The 22,939-nt window shown below is 42.6% G+C and overlaps 1 protein-coding gene across 1 annotated transcript in view; it reads right to left on the bottom strand.

Annotated features, from left to right (window-relative positions):
- Positions 1-22,939, bottom strand: part of fat4 (FAT atypical cadherin 4) — a 416,915-nt gene that overhangs the window by 156,332 nt on the left and 237,644 nt on the right. Inside the window, exons 6-7 of the mRNA XM_070871826.1 lie at positions 16,239-17,161; positions 12,258-12,432 (exon numbers count right to left, since the gene is read on the bottom strand). Coding sequence (XP_070727927.1) covers positions 12,258-12,432; positions 16,239-17,161 — 1,098 coding nt within the window. The remainder of the gene's footprint in view (positions 1-12,257; positions 12,433-16,238; positions 17,162-22,939) is intronic.

Here is a 22,939-nt window from a genome sequence, read left to right as displayed (position 1 = left end):
GATAGTTTACCTTAATTCTCTACTTTAAATGACTTTACAATTTGCTTGTAAAATTTAATACAATATTCTGCTGAGCATGTCAAGGAAGGAGACTTGGTACACCATCATCTCGGTATTCACTGGAGTTCAGAAGAATGAGAGGGGACCTCATAGAAACGTTTAAAATTCTGACGGGTTTAGACAGGTTAGATGCAGAAAGAATGTTCCCAATGTTGGGGAAGTCCAGAACCAGGGGTCACAGTCTGAGGATAAGGGGTAAGCCATTTAGGACCGAGATGAGGAGAAACTTCTTCACCCAGAGAGTGGTGAACCTGTGGAATTCTCTACCACAGAAAGTAGTTGAGGCCAATTCACTAAATATATTCAAAAGGGAGTTAGATGAAGTCCTTACTACTCGGGGGATCAAGGGTTATGGCGAGAAAGCAGGAAGGGGGTACTGAAGTTTCATGTTCAGCCATGAACTCATTGAATGGCGGTGCAGGCTAGAAGGGCTGAATGGCCTGCTCCTGCACCTATTTTCTATGTTTCTATGTTTCTATGTTTCTATCCTTGCCCCTAAATTCATAACGATACTTCAGAAAATATTCTACCATTTCCTTCTAGAGGTCAACTCCTTTCAGAGTTGGACAAAGTTACAACAAAATTGAGTTAAGTGGAACATCTTCACCTTTCACTTTATTTATTTCTCTAATGCAATTCATTTGAATTATATTTTCCCATTGCTTTTCTCTGATGCTTTTCTCACTTCTTGCATTTTTGTTAAAGAATTGCTTATTATTAATGCCAGGTCTCAAATACTTTGATGTTTCTTCTTTTTCTCTGAGCAGCACTAAACATACTATAAACCACCCACTTTCCCACTGTTTACTTTAGTGCTTGAGATAGTCCTTATATTGTAGTTGATGGTAGTCCTTCTTGTTCAGCAGATCTCTACAAAGCTACTATCTATCTGAAGTAATCGTTACAGCTCAGATCATCGGGAAATTTGCAATCTAATGCCCCAGTAATATTATACATTTGCATTTCGCTTGGTGTGGTACAATCTTGGGCAATGCATCGACATCAAACATGCAGTATAGTACTATCCATTTCTCAGATATAGATGGCAAGACCCCGCCCCCGGAGAGGTGGGCTGTACTCTTTGAGCTAATTTTAACTTTAGGTTCACAACTGGCAGTGGGTGGGTGCAGCATGCCAGCCACCCACCCATTGTTACTGTCATGAGGCCATAGCCTCATTTGCATGTGGCCAGCAAGTTACGAGTGGCAAACCAGTGAGGGAAGGCAGAAGATTAGTCAGAAGTTGGAGGTAGGGAAGGAGGCGAATCTGGGGGTGGGTTCTCACACGAGCTGACAGCAGGTTGGAGAAGTACTCCTGCTCTTTCTGTCTCCACAAAAATAAACGTTAAAAATATATTTGAACATTTCTTGAGCAACTTCCAGTGGTCTCTAAGACCAATTTGTATCAAATTTTGGTCAGCTTGTGCTTTGGTTTTACATCGATGAAAAATGGGGCAAAGGTCTCATTTTACCACAGTCCCTTAAAGCCAATAAACAAAAGGGTACAGAGGTTTCTGGGAGTCTGGTCTGCTGGCACAAGTGCAGCGGAGTGGAATCCCCGTCTGCCCTAGTCCTTAGCTGGAGACCCTATTGCAAATCCTAGGGGCAGGGTCATTTGCATAGCTAGGACTGGCTCTTCAGCACTTCCCACTGAGAATTGGCAGCTGAATGTCAGAGCAGAATCATACAGCTCTGAAGGCGAGGAGGAGGCCTGGCAAGACCCTAAAGAAAAGTGGGTCTCTAAAAGCACTTGGTGTGTTGGGCTGAACATTGGTAAACTGGTTATTGGTGAGTAAGTGCTGCTTGAAAGCACCATCAACCAGCCCTTCCATCACTTTGCTGATGATTGAGAGTCGGCTCATGGGGCAGTAATTGGCCCGATTGGATTTATCCTGCTTTTTGTGGATAGGACATACCCGGGAAATTTTCCACTTTGTCGGGTAGGTGCCAGTGTTGTAGCTGTACTGGAACAGCTTGGCTAGAAATGCAGCTTGTTCTGCAGCACGGCAGCCGGGGTGTTGGCTGGGCCCATAGCCTTTGCTATATTCAGTGTGTTCAGCCATTTCTTGATATTAAGTGTTGTGAATTGAATTGACTGAAGACTGCCTTCTATGAGTAGGCCGAGATAAATCATTCGCTCGGCACTTCTGGTTGAAGATGGTTGCAAATGCTTCAGCCTTGTCTTTTGCACTCATGTGCTCGCCTCCACTATCATTGAGGATGGGGATGTTCATGGATCCTCTTCCTCCCATTAGTTAATTGTCCACCACCATTCATGACTGGATGTGGTGGTACTACAGCGCTTTGATCTGATCCGATGATTGTGGGGTCGCTTAGCTCTGTCTATAGCATGCTGCTTCCACTGTTTATCATGCATGTAGTTTTGTGTTGTAGCTTTACCAGGATGGTACCTCATTTTTGGGTATGCCTGATACTGCTCCAGGCATGCTCTTCTTCACTCCTCATTGAACCAGGGTTGGTCCCCTAGCTTGATGGCAATGGGATATGCCAAGCCATGAGGTTCTGGATTGTGTTGCAATACAATTCTGCTGCTGCTGATGGTCCACAGTGTCTCACGGATGTCCAGTTTGGAGCTGATGATCTGTTCTATCCCATTTAGCACAGTGGTAGTGCCACGCAAAATGATGGAGTGTGTCATCAGTGGGCAGACAGGACTTTGTCTCCTCAAGGACCGTGTGGTTGTCACTACTCATGGACAGAGGCATCTGTGACAGGCAGTTTGGAGAAGACGAAGTCAAGTAGGTTTCTGCCTCGTGTTGGTTCTAGCACCACCTGCCATATGCCCAGTCTCGCAGCTATGCCCTTCAGGACTCAGCCAGCTCGGTCAGTTGTGGTGCTACTCTTCGCGATGGATATTGAAGTCCTCCCCTCAGAGTACATTCTGTTCCCTTGCTGCCCTCAGTGCTTCTTCCAAGTGGTGTTGAATTGATTCAACTATTTTAGTTGTGTACTTTAAACAAATGCCACCTACAAGGGGGGTTGATTCATCAGCTGAGGGAGGGCAGCAGGTGATATTGTTTGACCTGATGCAATGAGACTGTTGAGGACTCCCAGGGTCACTCCCTCCCGACTATATACCATGGTGCCGCCACCTGCTGGTGGGACAGGACATACCCAGGGATGGTGATGGAGGAGTCTGGAAAATTGGCTGAAACTTATAATTCTGTGAGTATGACTATGTCAGGCTGTTGCTTGACTAGTCTGTGGGGCAATTCTCCCAATTTTAGCGCAAGTCCCCGGATGTTAGTGAGGAGGACTTTGCAGGGTGTGCCTTTGTCGTTTCTGAATCTGATGCCAAGATCGATGCTGAGTGGTCTGCCCAGTTTTATTCTTCTTATACTTTGTTGTAGCAGTTTGATTCAACTGAGTGGCTTAATAGGCCATTTCACAGGGCAGTTAAGGGGTCAACCACATTGCCATGAGTCACATGTAGGCCAGACTAGCTAAGGACGCCAAATTTCCTTTCCTCAAGGACATGAGTGAACCAGATGATTTTTTACGACAATGGTGACCATGTTGTTACTATACTGACACTAGCCTTTTATTCCAGATTTATTGAATTAATTAAATTTAACAATGATTTTAACTCATGTCTCTGGATTACTAGTCCAGTAATATAACCACTACGCTACCGTTCCTGCTGATAATGATAAAAATTAAATTACATCTCTAAATATGAGCATAATGTATTTACATGGTAGAAAGGTTAGGCTTAAACACAACATTCACATTTTTGAACCTGAATGCTAAAAGTTATCGGGGTCAGTTTTCACTTCTATTGCCCAGTTATAATGGTAACGGCTTCAAAATGGGGTTGTTAACCCCTAATACCAATAAAGAGGCCGATGACATTTTGAAAGGGTCTTACTGTTGGGTGCGCGAAATGCTTGTCCTTTTCATATGCAAATCGTGGTCCTGAGACCTGAATTGCCACTTTAGGTTGGAGGGTGAACCGTGTACACTCCGACCAATTCCACAGATGATGGAGCCGATGAGGCCCAGCCAATGCAAGTTGGGCCGCACAAGAATAATCTATGCCACTGCCACCCTATAATAACCCCACCCGCACCCTCCGCAATCACAACCTTCCCTAAAATTCTTACAGGGCTTGACAGGATAGATGCAGGGAGGACAATGGGTCACAGTCTCAGAATAAGGGGTCAGCCATTTTGGACTGAGATGAGGAGAAACTTCTTCACTCAAGGGGTGGTGAATCTCTGGAATTCTCTACCCCAGAGGACTGTGGAGGCTCAGACTTTGAGTATATTCGATAGATTTTTGGATATTAAGGAAATCAAGTGATATGGGGATAATGTAGAAAAGTGGAGTTGAGGTAGATCAGCCATGATGTCATTGAATAATGGAATAGGCTCAAGGAGCCGAATGGCTTACTCCTGCTCCTAATTCTTATGTTCTCCCCGCACTTACCTTGCAGCTAGCTGGGCCGGCCAATATTGAGAGGTCTCAATCCGGCAAGCTGCATCGGGATGCCCAAGTGTCGCTCCGCAGCTCACCAGTCAGGTGAAAATGAGACCGGTGCTTCACAATTGCAGCCGTCTCCTCATTGCGGGTATGGGTGCACAAGAAAATAGTTTTTACAATAACCTGCTGTTGACTACAGTCTTTGGTGATTGCTGGAAATGGACACAACCAGCTAAACAGGTTGGCAACCCAAACTTGGAAGCACACTTCACTTGTTACTGTCAACTTCTTCACTGTGATCAGCTTCCAAAACCATCTATATTCTTTAATGTAGAGAATCAAAATAATGATCTTCCCAGCATGCTGTCCTAACTCACAAACAATTACAAGCCGTTTACTTCGAAAAATATATAAATTAGCTCCAAAACAACTGTTACTTCAGTTTTTAGGCTAAAATTGGCAATCTATTCTCATATAACTTACAAAAATAATCTCAAGTGTGCATTAATAACCTAGTCCAAGCAAGCTCTGAATGAAATTCCCGTCTCTGTAATGAATGACTCCCTTAGAAGTCGCAGATTTCAAAGTCACAGTCCCGCAATTTAAATCTTGGATTGCAAATTACAGAGGAAGGAAAAACATTCTTTAAGTTTTTGTTAAAAGATGAATTTCACTCTCAGTCCTTACTGCAATTTTCAGGGCAATAGTTTACATCTGGACCTGTCAAATGTAGTCAGTTTTTTTTTACACATTGATAGTGCATTGTAACACAGGATGACTGCTGATGAATCATAGCTATTTTGTGGTTTAGTGCAGTGTCAATGGAGAAAAACAAACCTGGATAAGTTCAAGTATTTTTTTTTTAAATGGATGCTCACTGGCAGGAAATTGTGCCAAAACTGATGAAAATACTTTTCCCATCCCACTTGAAAACTCATGGAAACATTGCCACCTGCACATGTGACTGGGTCCATGTTCTAACGTCCACAGGTACATCTTGTGCCTTGGATGTGCCGAACAAAAGAAAATTTGCACTCTTCCAATTTGCATTTTGGGAAAGTAACCGTTACGTACAAAAATGCCGCTGAAAATGGACACAACCAGCTAAACAGGTTGGCAACCCAAACTTGGAAGCACACTTCACTTGTTACTGTCAACTTCTTTACTGTGATCAGCTTCCAAAACCATCTATATTCTTTAATGTAGAGAATCAAAATAATGATCTTCCCAGCATTCTGGCCTGTGTTCAACCTTTTGTCAAGGCATGTGTTTGAGATTTCTTAGCACTTCACAATTTCTGATGAACAATCCCTTTAGACAGGCTCAAAGACAAATTGCACTTGCAAGGACCTTCTTTTCTCTCTAAAGTGTCTGCATGTTATTATAGCTAAAACAATTGTCCAAACAACATGCGAGAAATGAAATTAGTGTGAAGTGTCAGATAAAAACACACTGAAAACTGGAGTTTAAATACAGATTTTAAGCTTAATGCAAAAAAGCTGCATTGTACACGCAGTACAAAAGGTGAGGTGAATCATACGTGTTTGCAAAGGAGATGTACCACATCTGAACAGGACCTGGATGAATTAAACATGATGGTTCATGTGTTGCTGGGGCCAGAAGGTGTATTGGCTGTGGAGGGCAGTCGGCCAGGAGTGAATAGTGGACACCTGCGGATGGAATTTTACTTGATTACCTTTGGAGGACAGGAGGAAATTCTGCAAAACCTTCCCTCAGGATATGCAACAGATGAGGTAGAGTCCATGATAGGGTAAATTGTGGACAATCTGTGGAAGAATTAGGCCTTTTCTTGTCCCATATTTCCTTATATCCTAATATCAGTTTCTGTGATACTGAACAAACAAAATAAAATCATAAAATCCACCAGCAAGACAGACAACCAATCTGCTATGTGTGGAAATACTACCTGCCCAGTTTAAATCGAGGAGCTGACAGTCCAATATGCACAGCAACAAACAGCCAGGACACGTATGAACTGTAGTCATCATTTTACTAAGTGTGCACTGTATCCTACCACAGCTGGAACTCATCCTTCAACATCTATTACTGAATTCTCTCTGGACAAATAAGAATTCTAAGGAGTTAAAAGTAACAGTCCATAGTCATTTTAAAATAAGATAGTCAAAATGCAGTTGACAGACTACACTGCTGTATTACTCTAGGACACAGCCAATAAATAAAACACTGATTGGATCTGGAATGCAAACATATTTGGTTCGCAAAAAAATAATGAGGAGGTTTGAAGAGTTCCTGTCTGGTTGCCAGATCTGATGTTTACCGATCCCATGACCTAACAGGTTCCGCAATTGGAGAGGATCAACTTTACATAGCTTAGGTCATGAGGGATGGCAGAAACCTCTGAAAATATGGTTTACAATTATACTTATAATAAATACCAAGGGGCCAAAATTCAGGGTCCGATAAGGCTTGTTACTGCCGGAATGCGGCGGCCAGGTGGCGGAATCCAATGGCCACCGATTTCCGGTCAAATGGCTGCTACCAAATTCAGTAGGGGGGGTTTTCTGGCGGTCCCCACTTCCCCGCTCTGCCGCTGCCAAGTGACCGTAAGTGCACGCACCGCCAGGACCCCTCACCTCCGTCAAAATTCAGGCCGAAAAATCTAATGCCCGCCGAGCTGTGCCCCCGACAGCTTTCTGTCAGTGCACCTTGTTTTCTCTCTCTGAGCCCTGGCTGTGCAGCAGCCATTAAAGGCGAGGGCCCACTGCCGTGGCCGCCATTTTATTTTTTTTGTCGGCCGACTTCCATGTCGGCTGGACTATTGTGCCCCCGGGTTCGGCCGGGCCGTCAACAGGCAGCCTGGCACCTCCTCTTGGGTGCCTGGCCGCTGGCCCGGGTGAAATCCTCCCTGGTAGTCCAGTGGCTAGACCTCAATATTTGCCGATTTTCTCCCCTTTAAAGGAGGGGAAATATGTGGTGACGCAGACGTGAGTGACAGCGGCGGGGAATCCATCCCGCCTCCACTTCCGCCCCTCACCAGCACTTACCGCTGCACTTCCGCCCCCATTATGATCGACTTCCTGACCGATTAAAAGAAATGTCAAAGAGCTGAATATAGATCAAGAGTTGACCTCAACCTACCCGGCGTTGAAAACACTTCAAAAACGGTAAGTGCGCCAGGTTTCTGGCGGGCCTGAATTTCGGCCCCCAACTCTCAGTCACTATGGATGTTGTCTGCTCACACAGATGCAGATTCTATGTGACTTTGTATTTATTTTTGAAATGCATTTTGTCCTTGAATAATTTAAACCATACGTTAAGAGAGCAGCAGCTGCATCATTATCAAGTCTTTGCTAGCCACTCAAATTTATTGAAATTGATTGAGGCAAGAGAGGCTTGCTGTGATTAAGCAAGGTAACTGGGCATCTATCATTGCACATCTTGCCAATGTCAAGCATGGTAACAGATTATCAGAGCTGCAAGTGCTAGCAGAGATTGTAACTGACTGCAGGAAACCTGCTGGAGAATATAACATACTTACTATCACTGGCTGTAACTAGCATTCATGATTAACTGTCAGAGACTGTAACTTACTGCTGGAGACTCGAACTACTATAAAATATTGTAACCAACTGAAGGAGATAGTGACCATCTGCCAATGATTATAACACTGTCAGAGATTGTAACCAACTTTTAGAACTATAACTGGCTGTCGAAGACTGTAACCAGCTGGACCACGAATGACTGTAGCAGACTGTAACCAACCTTAAGATTATAATTGTCAAATGATTGTAAAATACTGTGATTTGTTTGGGTTGCAAGAAAAAACAACTCAGCTGAAATGTGTTACTATTTTGAGAATTTCATAATCTATTCAAAAATTCTTTACTGTAATTACTGTCTATTTGAGTTTCTCTTGCAATTCCCAAGAAATTTCACCTCAGTTCTTTGTGGATGCCATGAAATATATATAAATAATCAACAGAAAAAGATCAGCTCCAATCATGGTCACTATTTTTTGTAGCCATTTTTTAATTCTTCTGCTTCCACCACCCTTTCCAGATCATAACAACTCGCTGCGTAATTTTTTTCCCCTCATGTCGCCTCCGGTTCTTTTGCCCATCTTAAATCTGTGTCTTCTGGTTACCGACCCTTCTGCCACTAGAAGTAGCTTCTCCTTAATTACTCTATCAAAACCCTTAATGATTTTGAACATCTCTATCAAATATCCTCTTAACCTGTTCTACTCGAAGGAGAACAACCCCAGCTTCTCCAGTCTCTCCACGTAACTGAAGACCCACATCCCTGGTACCATTCTACTAAATCTTTTCTGCATGCTCTCTAAGGCCTTGACATCCTTCCTAAAGTGTGGTGCACAGAATTGAACACACTACTCCAACCAGTGTTTTACAAAAGTTTAGCATAACTTCCTTATTTTTTTACTCTATTCCTCTATTAATAAAACCAATGATCCCAGATGCTTTTTTAACTTGCTGACTTGTTGACAATATTTTCTTTCCTGTCATGGAAAGTTGATATGTCAATATTGGTCCTGCCTGGGGAAGTTACGCATTGTGGGTAAACACCATGGATGGAAAGGAGGGAAAATTAAATAAATTACAAAAAATAAGTACAGAAAACAAGAGGCACAGGGCCGACAGTGATATCTCAAATTTGTTTCAGGAACATACCTGGAATAAATTAGATAGATTTCTTTCAGAAAATAACATTTTGGAGTACAGCATATGAGTCATTTGAGATATTACATTTGATAAGTGTAAATGCATGGAAGGAACAGATGATTTCCTATGGACCTATGGTTCTCAAAGCTCTCCACCACTGAGGTTTTCCTCAGGTCATGTCTGGGTTTGTTGTAGACTAATATATAGTGATCGATTGCTTTGATTGGTCAACATCTCCATTATCATTGTACCATGTGACTACCAGGATGGTACAAGGCGGACTAGATGGACCGTGTCATTTTTTTCATCTAGCAATTCCTATATTCCTATGTTCCTACCTTGTCTAATGCAGCATCATCACATCAACAGAATCAAAAAAGCTAGAACTACAGGTGTGTCATGCCAACTGGGTGCACGCCAATGACAAAAAGAAGATCAAGTAGAGAACCAGCTTCCTGTATGTATGTGCACTGGATTGTTACCAGATAATAGATTTTTCAGCTTGGTACTGATGCACATGTACTCTTCCATCTTGCAGTGATGCAATTCAGTGTGTTACAAATACAAGTATACATTTCTTATTTTTGATGTGCAGCCTCCATATTGCATTTATTAGTAATCATTTATTAGTCCTCCTTGAAGAAGTTCAATATCCCCACCGACACCTGGGAATCCCTGGCGCAAGATCGCTCAAAATGGAAGAGAATAATCTGTGAGGGCGTCGAACACTTCGAGTCTCTTCGCCGGGAGCAAGAAGAGACCAAGCACATACGGCGGAAGGAGCGCATGACAACCCAAGCACTTCAAAAAACCGGCACTTCAACCAACGTACTTTCAACCACTGTCTGTCCAACCTGCGACAGAGACTGTAGCTCCCGCATCTGACTTAACAGTCATTTGAGAACTCATTTTTAATGTGGAAGCAAGTCATCCTCGACTCCGAGGGACTGCCTATGATGATGACTTATCCATGACTCAACATATAAGAATACATTTATACCAGGGGTGGGCAATTATTTGAGCTGAAAGGCCACTTAACAAGTTTTGGTGAGCTGTTGAGGGCTGCACACCAATGTTCCCCATAAAGTGCGCACCAATCGCGAGATCCCACTCAGGCCGCTCACCAGCTCATGCTGCTGGAAGACATATCGCGCAACAAATGTAAATGGACTGCGCATGTCGGTGAGAGCCAAAGTGTTAAACTGTTAAATTTGAAACAGGCCAATTCATAGTGTTGATCATCACTCCCATTTCTACCCTCCCAATAAATTATATACATAAATTCAGCTAGTAGTCAGATACTATTTTAAATACACAACATGTAATGTAAAATGGTAAAATCTCCTGCTAATAAATCAATGAAATGATTGATCGATCAATCGATTATATGTCGTACTGAAAGTCTATGTGGCAGTTTGGCAGAGTGGCTCGAGTCTGTGGGGCCTCCGACACGCAATGTGTTCTCTTTTTAGTGTGCTGAGTACGGGAGCTCAAGGCTTTGCAAAACCTGAACTCCAATCACGTGCCATTAACTGAAGCCCTTGTGGGATCCACTCCCATGTCTAAGATGCTGATGAGAATGCCCGTGTCGTACTCTGTGTACCGGGAGAGGAAAGACACAGCGTCGGTCTCTTTTCTTCGGTAAAAGCGTCATGAGATGACCAGCCATGACTCGACTCAGAATAATGTAAAGCTCAAGCTCTGGCTCGTGTTGTATTTCTGTTCCGTCCAGAGAGCTGGCAGGTAGGATATGTCCCATGGGCCGAATTTTGCTCACCACTGAGCTAGAAACCAACACCCCCCCCACCCTGGCTCTTTACTGCGGAAATTTAAATTAGTCGCTAAAATTTATTCAGAGACGATTTAAGACTAAAGACTCGCTGCAAGTTTTTTTTAAAGTTCTAAGTAAACAATCTTCCAATCGATTTGATTGTCAATTCTGTGTCATGCTGCTAATGGCATTCTTTTATATATTTAAAGTATGTTATTGTGCATTTATCTGGAAAGATTTTTGGAAACTGAACCCACAAACCGCGAGGAACTTACCTTTCATGTTGCAGTGACGGAGCAGAAACTGAGGTTTTATGTGTGATAACGACACATTGATGCAGTGAACAGCAGATTCAATTTGCCCACCTGCTTTTGGTTCTGACTCCCCTGCTGTCTCGGAGACAATGACCCGCCTCCTGAGGTTACCTGGGGCGGGGTCAAGCGCGGCGGGCGTTCAGCTTCGAAGCCAGGTCTTAGCAGGCCAGATTGAATCCACTGGCGGGCTGGATACGGCCCGCCGGCCATATTCTGCCCACCAGTGATTTATACCAAGCAGTTTTGCTTCTCATTGGGTCCACAGTTATAGGGGATCCATACTGCCATTAGGGAGCTTTGCCCACCAGCAGTAGAAATCATAAATCTGAATGTGACATGCCCACATTTCACAGTCTATTAAAATGAATAATCAGAAATTTGTGAACAGTGTCTGCCTGAATTTCCAATTTGCAATACTGGCAGGAGAGGCACCCCACTGCAGCACAGACTTGGAAAATTACCGCCGTACTGTCAATGGAGATTCCATTTGCTGTTGTCTTATTAAAGCAAGGTGAAGGAAACACTCCATGAATTGGAGTGACTCAGGAGGGGACGTTAATGTAACTATCAGGTCAGTTAAATAACTCTCAGTCACATGGTTACATTTAAAACAGTGACAGCAAGAAATTGTTCTTAGTGGGATTTTAATATAAAAATGTTCCAGAAAGAAGACAACTTTGAAGCTTTCACTAATTTATAGGCTAAATTTTACAAGGCTCTGCTTCTGGCAGATGCTTTGCTTGCCGAGAGCATTGATGGGAGAATCAAGCACAGGGGATCAGCGTATTTGATTCGCAGTGCTCCCAATTTTCCCCGTCTTTGAAATTAAATGGAACGACTGGAAAATTCAAATTGTGCTTGCTGACTTCTATACCTGATTCTTCGATCTACAGTCTTGTCAGTAGTGGAGATTTACCCTCATGACTAATACATTCAAAATCTTCTTATTTAATAAGGTAGAGTATGTGAGTGAACTACTTCGAAATGCATTTGAAAGTGTTGCTTTTACCTGCATCCGTAGCAATGACTGTCAGGACAAACTGCGCCGTTGTTTCACGATCCAGGCTCATGACCAAGCTCAGCTGCCCACTGGGTGTCAGAGTAAAAGCTCCTTCTTCATTTCCACCAACAATTGTGTAAGTCAGCTGACCATTTAGCCCTTGGTCATCATCACGAGCTATAACCTACAGCATAAATCCACAGGATATGTAAGTCCAAGGACATGAGAGTAATACACTATAAACTATTGGTGAAACAACTTGTAAAGCACTCTGCCAACTACGGTTACTGTACATACAAAAAGATAGTCAGAGGCAATGGAATTCAGATTTGGAGAAGGGCATCAAAGATGATTCTAGGGTTTAGACTGTTCACTTATGAACATAGCCTGTGGAAGTTACATTTATTCTCATTTAAAAAAAATTATGGAGAGGGCATCATCTATAACATTATGATGTGAATTACTGTGATAGAGAGGTATTTTGTGCAAAACTCAGATAGGAAATAAAGGATCGAGATCATTTTCACTTTGGGCGTGGGCAGAAAACTGGCAATAGTGATCGGCCTTATGATGTCAATGGAAAGGAAAACTGGGAGGATGTATAGTGGGCAGCTTATCCACTACTGCAGGTTTTCCACCACCGTCAAAACTGAAAATGACTCCCAATGTATTTATAAACTGAGGGAGCTAGGACAAAGATATAGCACAAGGAAAATCTTCTTTACACATAGCTGGCACCCATTTTAGGTGAAGCAATCAAAGGAAAATGGATCGATTCCTGATTCAGCAGGGAGTGAAGGGATGTGGCTTTGTGATTGGAAATGGATAAAAATTGGCCAAATCGGGTACTGACAGAGTGAGGTGGATTGACTGCATGGTCTTTTCTTATTCCTACAGTTTTTTTGTTTATATTCTAGATTCAGTAACACATTATAATCTGGTGTGCAATATATAGTTAAAAATTACAATAAAGTCTAAAGAAGTGTGCAATTCAATTCTGCTGTACAAGATTTCATTTACACTTTCCGACAAAACATATTCACTAGAATTATCTTTTATCCCCCAATTTTCTCCACTCCTCTCTGGGGGGGTGATGATTCTTGTTGGAATACAGTTCCATGGCTAACCAGGTACCGAACTCAAGTGGTCACTATATGTTCAGAGAAGGTTCACAAGGTTGATTCCTGAGATTAAGGGGTTGTCATATGAAGAAAGGTTAGCAGGTTGGACCTATAATTATTGGAGTTTAGAAGAATGAGATGTGATCTTATTGAAATGTATAAGATTCTGAGGGGGCTTGCTAAGGTAGATGCAGAGATGTTGCTTCCCCTCGAGGGAGAATCTAGGACTAGGGGGCATAGTTTCAGAATAAGGGGTCGCCCATTTAAAACTGAAATGAGGAGGAATTTCTTCTCTCAGAGGGCCATGAATCTTTGGTATTCTCTACCCCAGAGAGCTGTGGAGGCTGAGTCATTGAATATATTTAAGGTAGAGATAAGGGAGTCGAGGGTTATGGGGAGCGGGCAAGGAAGTAGAGTTAAGGCCAAGATCAGATCAGCCATGATCTCATTGAATGGCGGAGCAGGCTTGAGAGGCCAGATGGCCTACTCCTGCTTCTATTTCTTATGTTCTTATGTCTGAGCACACACAGTGATCGTTGGCAGGATATGTATTCTCGAGGGGGACCCCACTGCCAAGGGCCATCTTTCCTTACCCACACCTTACAGAGATTCACTTTCCAGGAACAAGTATCATGTGTATTAATTTCCCCCAAAATGAAATGCCACTGAGGCCAATAACAGCAGCACCCACTGCCCCAACTGAGATTAGTTAAGTTAGCACGAGCCTAAGATTGAATCAGGAACTATTTACCCGACAGAGGAGTAGATATGCTAATTATTTTACACAGATATGCTAATTGTCTCTGTGCAGCCCATTTTCTAACTAATACGACAACTGCGACATTTGCTGCTCTTAACACTCTGCACGCACCAGTTCCCAGGATGTTCTGGACAACAAGTAGAGGTGAAGACAAGTAATGCTGGATCATTACCCCTTATACGAATGAAATGCATTTCTAGGGGTTGTATGTATGTGGTTGGGAATCCCTTTAAATAATATGGAAATGACATAACAGCACCTTCGATATTATTTTCCCGGACTAACACTGGACAGCTGCCTGGTTGAAGATGTGCCCACAGAAATTGGGCATTAGACACTGGGTCGCACTTTGAGATTGTAGAATCCTTAAAGATGCAACCAGGAACTTTCAGCTTGATGATCTTTCATTTATTGATTGTTAGAGTGACCATTGGAAAAAATTGGGCTGCAATGTGTGAGTGCAGGAGATTTGGGAGCTGGCAAAAATCATAGCCAACAATGCAAAATTCCATTTCCCCATTGCGCTGCTGCAGGCCCGATGCTGGGACCATGGCAGGGGTGGTGGGGGAGGGCAGGAAAATCAGCCTCAAGATGTCAAGTGTCCTCAGCTCCTACCTCACTTCTGTCTTTCCTTTCACCTGTATATCCTCTATGTTGACCACATCGGCTCCCTTATGTTTTTTTTAAACAGAAATACAGTTCAAAAACAGGCTAAATATATATCCTAATAAAATATAATAAAAGCCTGACAATTAGCTCAAACCAATAATTCAATAATGTTGAAGAAACAATTTAGCTTTGTTTCTACTTTTTAATACATCAGTACTATCAACTGAATTGACTCCCTTGCCACTAATAGCCAGTATCTGTTATCCTATATTTTAATTACTTTAGTTTCAATGATCTGTATGAAACCAGCGTGAGCCATGTACAGCTGTTTTATCTGTGACAATGAGCCAACCTATTTGAGAATAATATTTTGATCAACTGCTTAGAATTTCTCAGCCCCATGCTGATGCCATATAAATTCAGCTGCATAGTAACAGTTTCAGGGAGGAGACCTTTGGTCAATGTAGTCCCCTTGGTGCATTTCTAATAACCCTGAATGCTTGAAGTAAAGGGTACATAATATATTCAGAACAGTCTTAATGTTGTATACAAAAAGGCAAGGTTTGTTCTGATTTTATCTCAGATTTCAGTGATGGTCGGTCCAGTTTGACAATTACCATCACATAACTAACTTTGTTATGTGGTGGTGTTATGTAACTTAGAAACCAGGGGGCCAAAATTGCCCCTTTTTATGGCCCCGTTCGCGCCTCTGACATCGCTGTGCATGCCGACCCCTTATCGCCCCACGCTGACCCCCACAGGGGAAATTCCCCGCGAGACGCAAGATTGGCATGTAGTAATGTCAACGACAACTTCCATTAAACCAGACAGCACATTGGACAAGTCTACTCATGCATGTATTGTTGCGCTGCTGGGATTGCTGATAGGTTTATGCATCAGTTGCAAGCAGTTGCTGGTGCTAACATGAATTTCACATCTAGGATTGATCTAATTTCAACTAGGAATAACAATGTAGGTAGGAAGGTTCGACGGGTATTCTTCAGTTTAACTTGACCACTTTGAGATGGAGGAACAGGGAGAAACTTTTCAGGGCTTTTCCTCAGGGGAATAAGCTTGTGGGCTTATCTCTGATTCATCAGATTGTCTGTGGAAGGAATAGCTTGATGACGTGAATAGCCTTTTCCCATTCAATTCTTCATGTTTTCAGACTTCTGGCAATGATTTCTTACTTTTGTGATATTAAAACATTGTTCCTTGACTGAAATTAATTTTAATCAAACAAGGTTTAACGCCATTACTCTAAAATTCTAGTATGTGTGCTGCACTTAATGCATTTTTAAAGTCCTCTTAATAAAAATGTGTGACTTATATACCATCATGAGTTACTGCATTTTTGCCATTATGATAAATATAAAATAGGAGTTGACTGACACATGTGTGCAACATAAACACCAGATTTCATTATAATACTGATCTTATATCTAAATTGAAGAATTATTGTTGCAGATTTTTTTTAAAAACACTCTTTCTACTACCAACCTGCAAGATGGACATTGGCAGATTCTGTACATTTTCCTGCACATGCACAGTGTAGGGCGATAGTTCAAAGATTGGTATAAAGTCATTCATATCTGTGAGATTTATGTTTACTACAGCTGTGGCAGTCTGTGGGCTGCTTCCCCGATCAGTTGCTTGGACAATCAGAGAATATGAGGGTCTTGTTTCACGATCAAGTTGCTTGGCTACTGATACTACACCAGTAACAGAGTCAATTCGAAAATCATTGTTCAGATTGCCATGGGCGATGTGATAGCGGACCTGACCATTAGTTTCTTCATCAAAATCAGTGGCAGTAACCTGGATGAGATCGATGCCACTAAGTGTGTTTTCACTAATCTCAACTTTATAGAGAAGTTGCTGAAAGACAGGAGTGTTATCATTCACATCAAGCACGATCACAGTAACGTCCATTGATGATGAGAGTGGAGGCTCACCCTTGTCTGTAGCAATCACAGTCAATGTATAATTGGCGACATCTTCCCTGTCAAGTTCACCAGTCAGTCGTAGCTCTCCATCTATTGTTCCGATACTGAACTTGTTCCCTGAGTGGCTCAGTAGTGTGTATTCAACATAACTGTTTGGTCCACTGTCAGGATCAGTGGCTTGGGCTTTATAGACAACAGTGTTCACAGGAGAGTTTTCCTGCATGTAGGCCATCTTGGAGGAAATAAACCTTGGTGGGCTGTCGTTGACATCCAGCAGAATAACAGAGATTTGCGCTGTGCTTGTAAGCCTACTCGCTGGAAGCAGAGATAAATCATGAGCCCTAATCAGCAGGTTGTAGAACGACTGGCTTTCCCGATCCAGTTGTTGCTTGACACTCAGAATGCCATTATTGTCTATATCAAAATGTTGCAGTGAATCTCCGGAAGCAATGTTGTATGCCAACTGGGAATTGAGCCCTGGAAACAGAAAGCCAAAAAATATAGTGAGCACACCCAGCTCCTAACAGACGAATATAGACTGTAGTACACTTTAAATCAGATGAGATTATATTCGTGTAATAAAGCAGGTCAAAACAATCTGGGGGGTGAAATTCACTATCGTCCCATTTGCGGTGCTAATATTTTAAAGTTTGAAAAGTTAGTGCCAGACGCTAACAACTTCAAATTTTTAAAAAATTCACCGTTTGCGCTCTAAGAAGGAAGTGGAGCACTAAACCAAGTGCTCCACTTCCTTCTTGGAGCTCTAAAGACAGCAGTCGGGGCGGAGACTTCAGAAGCGCTGCACACTGGGCCATCGCTGCAGGCCCTACCTACCTGGATCACCAAGGAAGTGATGATTAACCGCGATCAGCCCGGCACGCAAGCAGAGTGCTGGGCTAAACAACCATGGGCAGGAACCCGCGAATAAAACGGCCACAGAAAAGATACGTTTTATTTTTACTTACCTCGGCCAACTCGCATCTAATCATCGCCCCCGAAGAGGCCGGCTGCCTGATGAACGCTTCCTGCATCTGTCGGTGTTTTCGCCGGCACTATTGCAGGGGGTGGAAGTCAATTTCGGGTCCGGGGTGGTACCGGGACGAGGCATACAGCGATGACATCACGATCTCCGGGCACAGGAGATTGGGGCGCAACACCGTAGTGCCACTGCTAAACTCCCGGCAAACATGGCGGGAGTCAATGTCAGCATTGTGCCAGGTCACAAAGCCATTTGCGCCCCCCCCCGCCCAGGGGTACTAATGGGAGGCGCATAGGCACCCAATTTCTCCTTCCGAGTTCTGATTCAGGGTTACACCTAAACTGCTTTTTGTTCAGTTTCAGGTGTTAGCCTGACATCAGTAGTGGGGAAAATATTGGAATCAATTATTAAGGATGAAATAGCAGTGCATTTAGAAAGCAGTGACAGGATCGGTCCAAGTCAGCATGGATTTATGAAAGGGAAATCATGCTTGTCAAATCTTCTGAAATTTTTTGAGGATGTAACGAGTAGAGTGGACAAAGGAAAACCAGTGGATGTGCTGTATTTGGACTTTCAAAAGGCTTTTGACAAGGTCCCACACAAGAGATTGGTGTGCAAAATCAAAGTACATGGTATTGGGGGTAATATACTGACATGGATAGAGAACTGGTTGGCAGACAGGAAGCAGAGAGTCGGGATAAACGGGTCCTTTTCAGAATGGCAGGCAGTGACAAGTGAAGTGCCGCAGGGCTCGGTGCTGGGACCCCAGCTCTTTACAATATACATCAATGATTTGGATGAAGGAATTGAGTGTAAAATCTCCAAGTTTGCAGATGACACTAAACTGGGTGACGGTGTGAGCTGTGAGGGGGACGCTAGGAGGCTGCAGGGTGACTTGGACAGGTTAGGTGAGTCGGCAAATGCATGGCAGATGCAGTATAATGTGGATAAATGTGAGGTTATCTACTTTGGGGGCAAAAACGCAAAGACAGAATATTATCTGAATGGCGGCAGATTAGGAAAAAGGGAGATGCAACGAGACCTGGGTGTCATGGTTCATCAGTCATTGAAAGTTGGCATACAGATACAGCAGGCAGTGAAGAAGGCAAATGGTATGTTGGCCTTCATAGGGGATTTGAGTATAGGAGCAAGGAGGTCTTACTGCAGTTGTACAGGGCCTTAGTGAGGCCTCACCTGGAATATTGTGTTCAGTTTTGGTCTCCTAATCTGAGGAAGGACGTTCTTGCTATTGAGGGAGTGCAGCGAAGTTTCACCAGACTGATTCCCGGGATGGCAGGACTGACAAATGAGGAGAGACTGGATCAACTGGGCCTTTATACATTGGAGTTTAGAAGGATGAGAAGGGATCATAGAAACATGTAAGATTCTGACGGGACGGGACAGGTTAGATGCGGGTAGAATGTTCCCGATGTTGGGGAAGTCCAGAACCAGGGGACACAGTCTTAAGATAAGGGGTAGGCCATTTAGGGCTGAGATGAGGAGAAACTTCTTCACTCAGAGAGTTGTTAACCTGTGGAATTCCCTGCCGCAGAGAGTTGTTGATGCCAGTTCATTGGATATATTCAAGAGGGAGTTAGATATGGCCCTTACGGCTAAGGGGATCAAGGGGTATAGAGAGAAAGCAGGCAAGGGGTACTAAGGGAATGATCAGCCATGATCTTATTGAATGGTGGTGCAGTCTCAAAGACCCGAAAGGCCTACTCCTGCACCTATTTTCTATGTTTCTATGTTTAATCGTCCTTCTGTGGATTTTCAGTGTGTTCTCTTTTTATTTTAAGTTGAAAGAACGAAAGACTGGCATTTATATTATACTTTATCAAGTTTCTCAGAAACATCTCAAACTTCTCCTCGTATAACAAATTGTTTTGAAGTGCAGTGACTCTTGTTATGTAGGTAAACAATAAGTAACTGGCAACATTTAATTTTCTTTCTTAATCTTTATTTCCTTCTTACCTAGAAAGTCCATCTGTGGTTAACGTATTTATACTTTAACTCTACTTAATAATTGTGCCACTGCAAAGACACAATTCTGTACGGAATGGTTGCAGTGTTTTCAAATTAAAACAATTGTCGTGTTCGACATCTAGCTTGTTTTGTACATTCTGCATCCAAATGGGTGGCTAAAGTGAAATTACGTAGAACCTTTTTAGTGATGTACTTTTAAAAATTCTCTCGTTAGCCATAAAAAACATATACTTGTCTGTAATCAGCTCATTCGTTGCACACTGCCGTTGTAAGTAAAACTCCACTATGTATAGTTGTAATTGAAAAAAGCAATAATATGCCATCTGATCTGCACCACACCTGTCAACTGCAATAACATCCCAATAATGTCTTTTTAATTCCAAAGCTCTGGAATTCCAGCTCTAAAACTCTTTTGGCCCAAGTTTCCACAGGATAAAAAACGGGCGCCCCTTCGAGCTGGACACCCGTTTTTCGCGCCTAAAACGGCGCCAAAAAAAAATCGCGCTATTCTCGAGAGCTTTGCAGCTCCTTGTCTGTTTGGCGCGGCGCCCAGGGGGGCGGAGCCTACACTCGCGCCGATTTTGTAAGTGGGAGGGGGCGGGTACTATTTAAATTAGTTTTTTTCCTGCCGGCAACGCTGCGCGTGCGCGTTGGAGCGTTCGCGCATGCTCAGTGTGAAAAAAAAGATTGGCACTCGGCCATTTTTATAATTCTTTGTAGCTGTTTAATTTTTGAACATTTTTTAATAAAAGCACATTGCCATCAGCACATCAGCACATCAGCACTGAGGTTACCCTTCTCACTGTCTCCTTCCCCTCCCTCCCCTCCGTGGCAACAAACGGTTGTCTCCTTCCCCTCCCTCCACAACAACAAACCGCTTTCTCCTCCCCCCCCCTCCCACTCAGCTGCACGAACGGCTTTCTCCCCTCCCCCCCCCCTCCCGCTCAGCGGCAACGAACGGCTGCAGAATTCTCCCTGGCTGAAGCACTTTCACACAGGTAGGAAGATGGTTTATTTATTCCTTTCTTTGCTTATAAATGTTTATTCAGGTTAGATTTATTTGTATAATATTTGTAGAAGTATAAATAAGGATTTATTGTAGAATTTAATGAGTTCCCTTCCCCCCCCTCCTCCCCACCTCGTTCTGGACGCCTAATTTGTAACCTGCGCCTGATTTTTTAATGTGTAGAACAGGTTTTTTCAGTTCTACAAAAATCACTTGCTCCATTCTACTTTAGTTTGGAGTACATTTTCACTGAAGAAAAGATTCTGTTCCAAAGTAGAACTGTTCTACCTGACTAGAACTGCAGAAAAAAAAATGTGGAGAATTGCGATTTCTAAGATAGTCCGTTCTCCACCAGTTGCTCCTAAAAATCAGGCGCAAATCATGTGGAAACTTGGGCCCTTTGTCTCCTCCTATAAGAACTTCCTTACAACCTGCCTCATTGACCAAACCTTTAGTCGCCCACCCTAACGGTCCTGAATTTGCGGTCGGGGGCAGCCCACGGGGCAATGCCTCCGATCTGCAAATAAAATTCGAGCCTACCTTCTGTCTCGGGATCCATGGAGACTCACTCTCTTGGGCCTCTATTTGTAATAAAGGCCCACCTATCCCATGGGGTTCGCAATCTCCCCAGGGATCATGTGGGCTGGCCCAACCAATGAAAGAAGGGGGATCCCCATTCATGCTTATGGGGATTCCGTACGTACAAAATCCTCATAAGCATAAATGGGAATCACATAAAAAAACACATTTACATGCCAAATTTTTTTAAAATAATATATTTAAAATTAATTAAAATACAATTTAATTCAACATAAATAAATTTAAATGTTTTAAAGGGGCTAATCATAACCATAACTTATTTTACAGGTGTTTTAATGTTTAAATAATTGAAAAAAAATATTTTTATATTCATTTAAACTCTTACGCTGGTAAAAGCAGGCCTTCTTCTTTGGTTTGGTGTCAATTTTTATCTCAAATCGCTTCTGCAGAGCGTCTTGGAACACTTTCCTATGTTAGTAAGTTGTGTAATGTTCTAAGATACAAATCTGGAAATTATGCTGTGTGATATTATTGGAGACTGCATCAAATTCCTTTGTCCACTATTTTAATAGACAGAGGAACTTGATTTACATGTAACAAGGATGCTAACATCACTCAGCATAAATGACGAGGCTTTAGTTATTTGACTACCAATACTACACCAGCCATTAGTTTTAATTAGGGCAAGTGATTTGTTAAAGCAAATGATTTGTTTCTACCCAGATCCACTCATAAACTGCTATTGTCCCTGCTTCCAGGTCTTTTTTTGTAAACTTGCAGTACTCGGACAACAAATGGTGGTATGTGTGGTAAGTGTAGAAATCCTTGGGTTTTGTCATGGGAGGTTATGCAGTGCCTATTATATCAGTTGTCCCTGTTTTAACACATGAACAGGCCGTCACTTGAACCCTTTCCTTGCTGCCTAACTGGATTAGAAAACACTGCTTCTACCTCGTAATGTCAGAATGGCAGTCCCATTGTAGAGCAGTTCTGATTTTTATAGCAAGCCAAAGTTATGTAATTTTCAATATGGCCATAATGTAATAATTTACTGTGTGTGCTACAAAACTGCAGAATCACTAATGACATGTTTAGAGCTATCATGAATGCAAGCACTTGGCTAAATTTATACACCTAACGGAATCAAAAATACTCTGAGCTGATTATAACAGACGCAGGCACCAAATGATATGCTTAACTGTTATGTACTTAAATTAAACGACTGGAACACCATGGTCTTAAATTCTCCATCGCCAGCATTTACTGTAAAAACAAAGACTAGCATTTTAGCATTTTGACAGGACAAGTGATTGCACCACATTAAAACACACATGACTTACAATATGGACTGTGCATGCTACAAGTCTAGAAAATTAATGCTGGCATATCAAAACCTGCAATTAGCAAAAAAAGCCAGCTTTTCTTCAAAAGTCAGATTGGCATTGAAGATTTTTTTTGCTCTCCAGGCCGTTCCGCTTAACAGCAACCCCCTAAAAAGAAACACTTTTGAAATTTTATCCATCAGCATCCACTCGAACACTGTAAGTGAGCTTGCTTTATTATGCAGCTGCCCTGAGTGATTTAGGAATAATTATCACTCTCACCAATACTGTACAGCATCAAATTCCTACTAAAGACCTGGCAAAATTACAACTAACACAGGGACTTAAACAGCGGCAGATCAAACCTCTCTGTGTGCATGCTTTGCCAGCCTACTTCAACTACATGCTGCCTAAGAGCCACT

This window comes from Pristiophorus japonicus, chromosome 2 (genome assembly GCF_044704955.1).
Source record: "Pristiophorus japonicus isolate sPriJap1 chromosome 2, sPriJap1.hap1, whole genome shotgun sequence".
NCBI classification, from domain to species: domain Eukaryota; kingdom Metazoa; phylum Chordata; class Chondrichthyes; family Pristiophoridae; genus Pristiophorus; species Pristiophorus japonicus.
This window is presented reverse-complemented; position numbering and strand designations above follow the sequence as displayed.